This window comes from Aedes albopictus, chromosome 3 (assembly GCF_035046485.1).
Source record: "Aedes albopictus strain Foshan chromosome 3, AalbF5, whole genome shotgun sequence".
NCBI classification, from domain to species: domain Eukaryota; kingdom Metazoa; phylum Arthropoda; class Insecta; order Diptera; family Culicidae; genus Aedes; species Aedes albopictus.
In genome coordinates, this window is record NC_085138.1 from 448,064,307 (window position 1) to 448,077,210 (window position 12,904).

At 38.1% G+C, this 12,904-nt stretch overlaps 1 protein-coding gene across 2 annotated transcripts in view; it reads left to right on the forward strand.

Moving 5' to 3' along the window:
- Window positions 1–1,745: 1,745 nt before the first annotated feature.
- Window positions 1,746–12,904, forward strand: part of LOC109407553 (uncharacterized) — a 31,490-nt gene continuing 20,331 nt past the window's right edge. The window contains exons 1-2 of one of the 2 annotated variants that reach the window (XM_029864562.2): window positions 1,746–2,131; window positions 3,114–3,380. In XM_029864562.2, the coding sequence (XP_029720422.1) occupies window positions 3,284–3,380 (97 nt within the window). In that variant the 5' untranslated portion in view covers window positions 1,746–2,131; window positions 3,114–3,283. The remainder of the gene's footprint in view (window positions 2,132–3,113; window positions 3,381–12,904) is intronic. The other variant, XM_029864563.2, reaches the window with a different exon arrangement.

Consider the following 12,904-nt stretch of genomic DNA (forward strand, 5'->3'; position numbering starts at 1 on the left):
TTAGGTTACCTTGTGAACCCAGATTTGCTTTTTTCATTATAGATGAACTGTCGTGCCTCGAGCATGCTCTATTTTAGAATAACGTTAACAGTATGTTTCAACCTTTCCTTATGGATGCCTTCAAGCAAGCTCTTGTTTTCAGCATCTTTTCGCTGATATTTGGCATCTGAAGTAGCTCAAACATTGATTTGAGATGCTTCAGTTTGATGGAATACTTAGGTAGTACAGTTCATGGTTAACTTAACATAGAATTGCACCTAACCCAACTCTGCATGAGCAGAATTTGTCATGAGTTGACTGATTGGCATGCGCCAGATGAGGACTCTCCATTTGACCTTTTCGTACTTTGGAGTGTTCCTTCGCAAACTTTGCGTATTCAGGCGTCCCTGCTCAACAAGCTAGGGAACCTGTAATAATTGGTTGCAATCACATTTTATGGATAACTCGCTTCCATTGCTACTCCAAGAGAGTTTCATTATGGTTTTGTTATTACAACGCCCTTCATTGTGGTATACCATAGCTACTGCTTTGAAAGAAGCTTGTCCTCTGCGGTCTGTGCGGACCGCAAGAGGTATTCCTGAATGGAACTCGGACCTGTTCAAGTTCTAAATATCTTCGGATAAACCAGTCTTTTGTATAGCTACGAATCTTTAGCTTCTACCCCGAGGATTGTAGCTATAGAATCGATTTAGTGAGCACTAAAAAGCTCTGCTTACTTCAAATCTCCTGGAGCAAATGGGGCTTTATCCTATTTTTCTCCAGAGGTATTTGAGTTTTTCAAACATGTTAGAACTCTTGTAGTTTTCTATTGGGTATTTTCATGGCATGAAATTACTCTGTAGTTTTATCCCGAAAGGGTGCGTGCGTTGTATAAAGAAGGTATAAGTTCCAGATTTATCTGGTTACGTCGTTCTTTCTGAAATGCTCGAAACGCATTGTCGATTATCACATCTGTGATGTTCGTCTGGCTAACATGCCTGTTCTTGTGAACTCACATGTCTCCCAATTTGGGATGTCCACAGTGACTCTTTTACATAAAGTTGTATACGTTTTCAAGAAAGCACTCGCTCAAACGTAGTTTTTGCTTGGGTGATTTCTTGAATATTGAGGATGCTTTTGATGACGTGCCTTTCTATGTCATATTGAAAGTCGCATGACGTCGCAAGCTACCTCCAATGAGCTATAGGCTCTTTTTACGCTTATGCGTTTTACAGTGCCCTTTTCAGGGCACTGATTAACCCCGTTGTGGTATGAGCTATTAGCTCTCGTTACGCTTATGCGTTCATTCCCTCTTCTAGGGCACCCTTCCTATTTCATCACCTTTCCCTTTCCCAATTCCCATCCCTTGTCCCATTATCCCTCAGGTAAATGATAAAATAGGCTCATATGTATGGCGATGGCACAAATGTCCCAAATGGAGGATAACGTGCCTCTGGAGCCGGCCTTCTGATACCTGATACCTGATACCATCGGGTTTTCCTGAAGCAGCTTCTCCGAGAATTCCTCCAGGAACGTTGACTGCACTGTCAACTGAGGCTCTCAGATTGTAGTTTCGAGAACTCAATGCTCACAAGCCAGGGAATTTCGCCAGAAAACCATGTTCTTACATTTTCAGCCGAAGTTGATTTCTGTTCCCTGCATGTAGACATCAATATCAAAGATATTTACATCAAACGTGACTTTAATTTACATCAGTCTAACGCCGTATACGTATAAATTGCATTTGAGATTCTGAGAGCACTGAGTACACGAGAGGGCTTTTTCAGAGCCATCAGGCGCTCGCGAGCGGGAGCGAAATTGGAAAAACGGAAAAACAGACTGCCAGTCAGAGGTAGCGAGCGGTTGGATACCGAAATAGCACTTCAGTATCGAACATGCAAAGCAAGAGGATATTGTCGGTGCTATCGCCAAGACCAATTTGTCGTAGCCAGGCAGAGGAAGTGGGTGTTGTATAATCGGTTTTTTTTTTTCGAACGGTGTGCTCCCAAGGGATACAGCCCGCAAGGAATGGTGGTGCCCTGAAAGTGTCCCTGATGCGTGTATCGATTTTCCACACTGGAAGAATAGTATATCAAACGACCGATCGTGTCTCCTATTCGACCGGAACTCCTCCGAAAATATACACATAATAGTGAGTTTTTTTTGTATGTGCAAGGTTTTCTATAGATGCTGAAATTTGTTTTGAATTAATCATCCCCTATCGGACCCAACCCCCCTCTCGCACCAGCTGAGCTCGCGATTTTAATCACTGTATTCAATCAATATTATAAAGAGTACAGAGTGCTTTATGCAGGCATAAATAAAACAAAAATATAGTGTATACCGTCGACTACTAGATTATTTCATAGTGAAACGAGACTTTGAAAGTGGAGCATCCTGCCTATTGATTATCACATAACCGTCGAAACGATCAGAGATTGTTCTGGTAAAGATTCCCCACCACCCACCTCATCACCCCTCCCTCCTTCGTCACGAAGCCAGTTGTAGTGAGAACGAGAAAGTAGGAAAAGTTCAATTGCATTTTCTGAGAGTTATGTAACAGCTGATTGGGGCAAAGAAGAAAACATAAATACCTTCCCTGTGACCGTGTCGTCGTCGTCATCGTCGCGGAGAAGAATCCACGGACGGAAGGCTCAACGCGAGAACCGAAATACCAACGCAACGTTTGGGCCGAGGAAAATCGCTCCCAGTATAGGGAGGATAGTGTGGAAAACGAGTGGAAAATTCCCCCATAGAAAATTAACACAAAAAGGTACATTTTTGGCAATGTGCTAAGCGCTAAACCATGTGAAGAGTGACGATTAGATGTAGGGAAGCGTGGTCGAAGAAAAAACATCACGAAGCACGTGAGTTTCTCATACAGACACACGCGCGACGGCGGCACAGCGGTGGCGACAACGATTATGCAACGAGCGGCGACGGAGACAGGAGTGATGCTTCTTTAAATAAGGAAACGGTTGAACATCATCGGGCTCCTCGAGCAATGCATGTGTGTGGTTCAGAAGGGAAAAAATAGTTGTTCAGACTTAGTGGCTCGTAAAAATTGTTTTATTTCGCGGACGCCAAAAATTTTCTCCTCATTCATTCAGATCGGACCATCTTTTCTTGAATAGGTCAAAGAAGAATTATCGCTTTCCCAGTGCATCCGCGAGTGAGAATACCTAATTACAAAATTATCGGTTCGGGAGAAGAGCATCAACCCGAGCAAAGAAAAAAAAAAAAGTGTTAAGTGATTCAGTTCTAACGGCAACGGCACCGGTAAAATCCCCAGCAATCACTCCCAATGGCGAAGGGAGCCAAGAAGAAAACGAAATGGGTGTCCCTTTCGCTAGCTAGTACTACCGCCGGCACAGTTCCCGCAGCCGAACACCACGAAGCCGGTAAGTACCTATCTACATACAGGGGAATTTTAAATTTAAACCGCGACTCTTCTGCACAATGTTCAAACTCCAAGTCTACAGGGTGGCCCACGTTGTTGTCTTAGCACAGCAAAGCATTCGATAATTTTGTTTGACAACATATGAGATCACAATTCTACAAAAATGGGCTTCGACTGCTTACAACTCTGTCATTTTTGTAACTTTCAGCTTATGGAAAAGTGTCTACGGGCCCTGTATCATCAACACTAATTTTTCAAAGTTGAGTTTTGGTGTATTTGACATTTTTATAACATTCTACAATTGATCTTGCCGTCCAAAAATGTATTCGACATGACATTAGCTGAACAATAAATATTCATTGAACTGAACGACGAACAAGATAAACAATAAAATTATGAATTTAACCCGTTAACGCCCAAGGTGTCTCACAATTTAAATCTTTAAATAAATTTGTTATTAAAGGTCAAGTTGCAGTAAAATAAGCATGATTTGACGAAAAAAATGGAAGTCTATGGTGTAGTTCCAAAAAAAATCTTCATTGTAGGTCCTCAGTATCTGATAATTTTCTCGAGTTCTATTTCAACACAACTTCTACGCTTTCGTTATATTCTGATCCGTATAGATCCAATGCAGCTCTAAACAAGTGAAAGAGATAATAACCACTCAAAAAGAATAGAAAAAGGACTTATAAATTTGGGGCAGAAACATAACCCGATAAACGCCTAAAAGTATGCAATGCATGGTCCTTGTAATTTTGGGGCTGTTCATAAGCCACGTAGATCGAAATTTGGCCATCTCAGACCCCCCCTCCCCCCTCGTAGACTTTTGTCCATACAAAAATTTTGAAATTTGTATGGAGCGTAGACTTTGGCCAGATCCCCAGTGTACGTGGTTTATGAACGGCCCCTTTATGTAGTATCGACTGCAGTGTTCAACATTTCTCATTTTTTGTTTTTAACAAATCAAATAAAGAGTGCTCACTCTGTGTAGCTTAACCAAACGTTAAATACTGTAGAAGCTAGATTTTACACAGATAATAATTTCTTATAAAGTAATTGAGTTTTCCCTTCAGTACCCCACAAGGGGTAGGCGGGGCAATATGGACACCCGGGGCAGAATGGACACCCTCAATATTTTGAAATATGCGAACTTTTTTGACCTTTTAATGAATAGAGAATATAGTCCATTTGTCTAAAACGTAGTTTCAGGAAAGAAACATTCGAAATTAAAATTATACTTGATTTTACACGAAAAAGTTGCGTCCTCCGTTTTTTGTGCATGGAAATTATAGTTTTCACACCATCTAAAATAAGATTTAGTGATTAATTTATAGCAGATCTATTAAAACCTGATATTTCTAGAACACATGCAAGTAGTTTTGCTGTATCTACATGTTTAACATGTTTATATTTTCTTCTTTATTATATCAAAAATCAAGTTTGAAAATATCTTGGGGCAAAATGGACACTCACCTTTTGAAAGAAGCGGCAAGGAAAAAATATAACCTAAATCACAAACCAACCAAATTCTTCGATTTCAGTATATTTTCGGTTAAATGTTCACTATAGTAGACATAGAGTGAAACAAATTGGTCAAAAAACGACAGCAGTGGAAAATAGTTGTTCTAGGCACCGCTGTACATGTCGACAAAAACGAAGCTTTATCCAAAACAGCCTGAATTTAAATTAACTGAACAAAAATGAACTACTTCGGCGTATTATTCATCCATAATATTTGTTTTGTAATGAAATGACACCTATAAAGTAAATAATGTACGAAATTCATAAAAGTCTCATGGTGTCCATATTGCCCCATGGGGGTGTCCATTTTGCCCCGTATGCTTGAAGACGGTCATGAAAAACTAACATTTTTCTTAACATTTTTTGAAGTGGATAAATCATTTTTCTTCGTGAGCATTCTTATGCAATAGATGCTAAATAGACTTTAAAAGGATACATGTATCAAAAAACTAAACTTTTTTGACATCTTGCCAGGTAAAGTTGGCAAAAACCTTAGGGTGTCCATATTGCCCCGCCTACCCCTACTCACCATACGTAAACTTTTCAGAAATTTTGCATGTTTTAAAAAAAAATCGTGGTAGGTACTGTTCCTTTTATTTTTGTATCCCTTGACAGATACGTATTTCGACCACAACTATAAGGTCGTCTTCAATGTCTCGTATTTATAGGTATTCCACTAACACGCCCAGGTTCATCATGATTCCATGTTTTGATATAAAATTCAACCAGATATAGTCTACACGGCTTCTCCACTTATGTTTGTTCTACTTCATGATTTTTTTTTTATTCATGAACAATATGTGGTTTTATGGTGTTATTCTGGGCACTTTCAAAGTTACATCGTAAACATAATGTGTTTTCGGCTACATGAAAAATGATAAACCACCCAAAAATTTAATTTTATTCGATCTACCAATTGTTATTAAGAATTACGAACAAAAGTCTTCAAAACATAACGCAGGGGGGATGAGCATTCCTGGTGGAAATACCTGAAAGAATCCCGGGAAGATTTACTGAAGGAATTCTGAGAGGCATATTTGGTGCAATTCTGAGGGAATCTCAGCTGAAACCTTGATAGGAATCCCTGAAATAATCACAGAAGAAATACTGGGAGGAATTGCTGTATAAATCCCGAACGGGAATCCCGGCTCGTAGAAAGGTTTCTCTGAATATGTTTCGACAGAACACAATGAAAGTATACTAAAATGAATCTGTCAAGTAATTCCAGTAGAAATCCATAAAAGAACTTTCTGAAATAATCCTTTCAGTATTTTCTAAAGCAATTCTGACAGAAATCACTGAACTTATTCCTGAACGAATCCCGCAAAGAATACCTGATGGAATCGTTAGAGAGATCATGACAGGAATGCTGGTCAGAAGCTGAGCAGGTATTCCTGTAAATACCATATTTTTTCATATTTTTTTGGAAGGAATCCCTTAAGGTATCACAGCAGGAATCCTGAAAGGAATCTTTGAAGGACTTTCAGCACAAATTCCTGAAGGAATGCAGAAAAGAATAACTTAAAGAATCCTTTCAGGATTTTCCAAAGCAATCCCTACAAAAATCCCTGAAGAGAACTCCCGAGCAATCTGTACAGCAATTTCGGAAGCAATAGCTGAAGGAATTTCAGAAATAAATCTGGGAAGATTCTCGAAAGGAATGCCTGAAGAAATCCTGGAAAGGATTCCTAAAGGTATATCGAAAAAAACCTCGGCTCATCTAATCTCATCTCAATTCTTCACCCTACTCTCTAGCCTCTACCTTACTGTCTTCTTTGCCCTCTATTCTAACCCTCTATCCTACGCTCTATCATAACCTTCAACCCTACCATCTGCCCTACCCTCTACCCTATATTCTACCATAACCACTTCCCTGTCCTTTACCGTACCCTCTAGTCCACGGGTTCCCAACCGGTGGTCCGCGACCGCCTGGGGAGCCGTGAGGCCAGTTCAGGGGGGCCGCGATGCTACCATAAAAATTATATATGTATTTTTATTCTATTTTGTGCAAATTATATCAATTTTTAATTTTGTATACCGCCACCCCCAAAAGCCACAATTTGAGGAAGAGATTAGTAGTATAAAACGCCTTCTAAAGAAAAAAATTTGGCTGCGCAGATAATTTTCTGCTACGACTCAAATTGAATGTACATGACATCATTGTTTACAAAATGTGAGTGTCGAATAAAAAAAACGTATCATTGATCGTCGAAAATCCCTCCCACAGTAAATTTCTGGCTACGTCACTGCACCCAAAAAAAAACTTGGTTTCGTAAATTTAATTCATATTTTTTTCTAAAAATTTTCTTTGGGCCGCAGATGTTTTGATTATTTTTAAAGGGGGTCGGCACCTAAAAAAGGTTGGGAACCCCTGCTCTTAGAGTATATTATGCTTAATCGTACCGTCTACCCTATTCTCTACCCTAACCTTTTTCCTACCCTCAACCCTACTGTCTATCCTACCCACTTCCCTACCGTCTACCGTATCCTCTACCCTAACCTTCTACTCCACTCTTTTATCCAAACCCTCTACCCGACCGTCTGCTCCACCATTTACCCTACCCACTACCCTACCATCCATCATGACCCTCTACAAGTTTTCTCATAAGCCCGATCGATAGATACCCATATTGCATGGTATCATAGCTGAAACTAACATTACATGGTCGCCATCTTGGATATGGTGGGCCATCTTGATTATGGTCCGCCATCATGGCCCTCTACAATTTTTCTCATAAGCCCGATCGATAGATACCCATATTGCATGGTATCATAGCTCGAACTATCATTCCGTGGCCACCATCTTGGATATGGTCTACCATCTTGGATTTCGAAATAGACTCAAATATCGATTTTTGACTTTTACTCATGAAGCCCGATCGATAGATACCCATATTGCATGGAATCATAGCTCAATCTACCATTTCGTGGCCGCCATCTTAGATATGATCCGTTATCTTGGATTTCAAAATGGCGTCGGATTTCATTTTTGAGTTCTATAGACTGTTTCAGAAATTATAAATACACTTTGTTTATTAGATTAAATGAACTGTTCTAATGATTTTTACCAACTTCCTTCAGAGTATAGCATATTGTACTCCATATTTTTATATTTCCTTTCAATTGTCTTGATATTTTAAAGAACAGTTGAGTTCTCCAACAAATAACTTAATTTTTCAAATTTGCATTTGCACAACGGTGTTTTTCAATGATTTCAACATTATTTTCACTAAACACCAAAAATTATCTAAATATTTATCACATTTGCTTTCTCAACAAGTTGTCTAAGGAATGCCCTGATTAAAATTTGGAAAAAATCGATAAAGGCATTTCCACAACATGTTTTCGGAGATCAAGTTTCTTATTTTTTTGGGTTTCCTACGGAACATAAGAACTACCGCACAGTTTCTCAGCTTTCCTGAACGCATTTAATCTAAAGAAACTTATTTTTTCAGCTCTTTCGATCCTTCAGATGGCAAAGCTTGTCATACCATGAAAACGAATGCAGTGAGCAGTAATTAAGACATTCGTTTGCTTAACGTTTGTTGCTAGTGGTGTTGTTGGGAAATTTAAAACAAAAAATTTTGTATTGAGGAGGCCCGTAATGGTGGCTCTTGATCAAATATTCCAGTAAAAATTACTCTTACCAATCGAGAAATATCTTTTATTATCGATACAGCAATTTTTATTGGGTTTGGAAATTAAATATTTTATCCGTGAGATTTTTTTCTTTTCTACTATGCTACATTTTTTTACCACTTTGTGCAACTTCAAATTTTAATCATCTAGTTTACAGAGCCCTATTTTGGACCTTTTACCAGAAACATCAACAAAATTGGTATTATTTGCTTCGTTAGCATGTTTACTATAAGAGCTAGAAGAAACTTTTTTGGATATTGAGCTCAAATTGAAATGGCAGTTAATCGTTAGTGTATTTATAATTTCTGAAACAATTTATAAACTGTATCGGCTATGCCCTACAATAGCAGAAACACCACGGAATTTCACAAGGAATTTCATTTAGCATAAAAAACAGGATACACTCAGAAAATTGCATGTACAGTAATGTTAAGGTACCATTGTACAATGGGTCCAGAACCGTATTTACGAAGACAAAAATGTTTGTGGCTGTTCTCAGTGCTCAGAACAAAGTAGGGGAGACTGCATAGTACATGGACTTGATCCCTTTGTCTTAATTAACTGTAACTTTAAGAAAAACACAAAACTAGATCCGTTTTCCGTACAGAATGGCAGGTAAACATCTTTTGCAAGTTTATACACCAAAGAAGGCCTTTAAATTATTGTTAAAGTTTTCAAAACTGTGTTTTTATGGAGGCATGTCTTATGATGTATTTTTCAAAAATGGGTGACGCTTGTTCCCCCTTTGAACATATGGTTCATTTGAAAGGAAAATATCTCTAGAGGCTTCCTATTCGTTTTCTTTTAAAGTTTTCTTGTATTTTCGATGAATGTGTATTCGAAATTGCAAGATTTCCTTAAAATTTTAAGGATATGCCGAAGTTTCAAAATGGGGAGACTTCATGCTTTGTTCTAAACTAATAATTATCCGACACATTTTATCGTTGAATATACTATAATTTCAAGTAAATGGAGGCTCCCGAAAATAATTTTATTTTTCACAAATAGGATAAATGTTCCAATTATGGCTATAGTACCAATTATTCGCCATAGTTGATTTTCACCCTTTAACGATGTAAATAAACAAGAAAAAAATGTGAACAACAGATCACATTCACAGAAGATAAGATCGTAGCAAGCTGTGCGCGTAGCTTGACGTATTTTTTTCGGTCGCGGATTTTCTCGTGTCCAAGAAAATGTCAATTTGGCCGATGATTGTTTGTTCTTGTTGTTAAGTTCAACCGAAATTATTAAAAATTGAAAAAATTGCTGGATTGTGCTGCGGTGCAACTGTGCGGAAATAACGGGCACGGAAACGGAATTACATACTTTGAGGAGACGATCAGGTTGAATATTCCATGCCGGGAGTGTTGAGCGCAGAATAGAATGAAACCGAGACGTAGATACAATTATCCGACAAAATGGAACATAGTGAGATCTTTCTGATTTATTCTATATATGTTTTGAATATTTTTTCACTATTTTACCTTCTTATCATCTATCGGAAGCCGTTTCAGTTCTGCACGCTTTCTAAGTTGATGATAGGACTTAGGGTCGATTTCTTCATCATCGCTTAACTTGCAACCCTGGTTTACCAATATTGTTAAACCAGGTTTAATAATGCTCAAGCGGGAGTGAAAAAATCGCTCCCTAAACTTAAAAAAGCTTGCAAGGACTTGGCCAGGTGTGTGGAGATGAGTGAGTCTATGGTATTGTGGATAATATCGAAATCTGTAATGACAATGGATATACTCAAACTCATCTTTGCAACTCCATCCACGATTTGTGCAAATGTTCATGCTATGCTATGCTATGCTAACAGATCACATTGCTCAAATTATGGTGGAAATAAATCATTTTCGGCTTCCTTGCTCTCTTTTTCGCCATAGTGTACCAGCTATGGCTAATCCCATAAGGAATGCATGCAAATAGTGCGAAAAGGAACCGAAGTTAAACATGTATCCATAACTGGTACAGGGTTCCGATCATTGCACACTGGGCCAGGAACAGAAATTAGCAAGACCTTAGCAAGACCCCAAGTACATTGGGGTTACGTCCTATCAAGTTGGTGTCTTCGGCAAAGTTCTTGGGTTTTATCTGCGCCGCAAATTGCGCTTGGAATTTAGTTCGTAAAACCGCCGCATAGGTGGTGCTGCGGTGCTACTTCTTTATTTCAAATTCTAGAGCCTTTGGCGTCTTCGGCAAAGTTGTAGAACAGGCAAAAATATGAAAAGTTGTCGAAGACACCAAAACTCTAGCTCTTAAAATAACAAAGTTACATTGAGTATTATAACCGAACGACTTAAATTTGCTCTTTTATGTCATTCTCTTGTTTATCACCCTACATGTTGCCAAGGCAACAGAAAACAATAATCGCAGTAGCCGAACAAGATCGAACATTTGAAATTGTGTTTCACTCTTGCAACAATCATGCGTTTTGAGGAATAATACATACATTTATCTAGGTATTACTAGTAAAAATTCCTGTTTTAGTGTATACTGCCTATGATCGCATAAATGTCCCATATGAATAGGAAACCCAGCAAATATGGGACTGATATGCGATCATAGGCAGTATATGAGTGATATAGCGTAATCTGCACCTGGTTTTGCCTTAATGAAACGTACGTTCCGTAGGTGAGTAATTTCACTTCTTAAATCTTTTTAAACAGTCGGGACTCCTACAAGACGTTGCCACTCACTTTACGCCCACCGTGAATTCCAGGTTGTCATGCATCCAAAAAAGTTTATATTCAGTATTTGACAAGTCGAAAGAGGAGCCTAATTTGAGCCTAATCGAATTAAAAAAATAAACAGATTCGGATATAAGTGAGATATTGTGGTTGGCGTAAAGTGGATGGCAGCGTCTTAAATGAGTCCCTACTTTACACCCTAATTGGGTTGTTTAGTGAGCAAAGTATTGCTATTGTCTATATCCTAATAGAAAGAGCTCATTTTTCTCAGTATAACGTGATTTTATTGCGTTCTTCTTCTTCTACTTCTGGTTGTGCGTGGTTGTCAACCACCCACTGCTAAATGGCACAGCACTTTTATTGCGTTCCAATACCTTTGTTTTGATGGTTAAATAAACAAAACAGTTTTTGTTTTTTAGCGAAAGAATGACAGTTCAATCGATAAAATGACAGTTCATCCCGAACAAAAAAAAATCCCCATTCAAACTTTAAATGCTTTTTAAAAATAGTTCCCGGGCACCAAAAATGATGACATTTTGGAGATAGGCTAATTTTGTGGACGGAGTTTCGATTATGGAATAATCTGGATACCCCTATAGAATCCAATTATTATATCAAGCGTAATGCGTTTGCTTAGAGATTTCATGAGCATCTTTTGAAACATTTCACTATCGGGACAATTCATTTTTAATTTCATATAAGATTCCACCTACCCCATCGACTTTTTTTCAAGAAAAATCCCGCAAGCTAATGCTGTTTACATTAGTTATACTTAGGGTAAGAAATCAAACTTTGAACTAGTCAAATTGTAATCTTAATTTGAACCATTTCAAAATTCATTGAAACGACGTACTTTTCAGGCAAATATTGTCCCGAAAAAGATGTTAAACAGCTTCCGTAATATAACCTGATAACATGGACTTTAAAAGCATTGAAAACAGCGTTTTTGTCATGGAAAACAGGCAATTGAAAAATCACTGTGATTCCACCCATTTCCCCCAAGAGAAAGCACATTTTCGGTGCACTCGTACAGCTCATGCATTGTATCACACGCAATATGTGAATACGTCAAATGAAAGCTTTTTTATCGTAGAATCGACCAACCGAATAATATTCCGCATTATTTGTCATAAAATTATCAAATTTAAGTGATTCTTACTTGGAGAATGTTATCTTAAGTTGAACCATTTGTAATCTAAATTTGAACTAGTAAACGGGGGCGAGCTTCCAGTATTGGCCTGCAGATTGCGCTAGTTGTTGTTTTGTTTACTCTTGGGGGATGAAAAATTCCAAATTTAATTTCCAAGTTCCTGAAGAGTTTAGAACATTCTTAGTTGAAATTCCACTGCCTAATGATAAATAGTTATGGGAAATAGCAGATCCATGTGTTTTTCTATTGTTCAGCACGGAATTGGCTGTTGTGGAAGATGCTCGAGCTGCTGCCGCCAGTAGTTCAAATTAAGATTAAAATTGGTTCAAATTTTGATTACGATGGTTCAAATTAAGATTAAAATCATTGTTGATGAAAAAACAAATATTTCAATGAAATTCGGTGCAAATACAAACTTTTTACCATTTAACAGAAAGCTTATACCCGTGGCTTTCATGTACATACGATTTTGCCGTAGTAAATTATTTCCATGTGGGAAAAAACATCACTTAAAATTTGCAC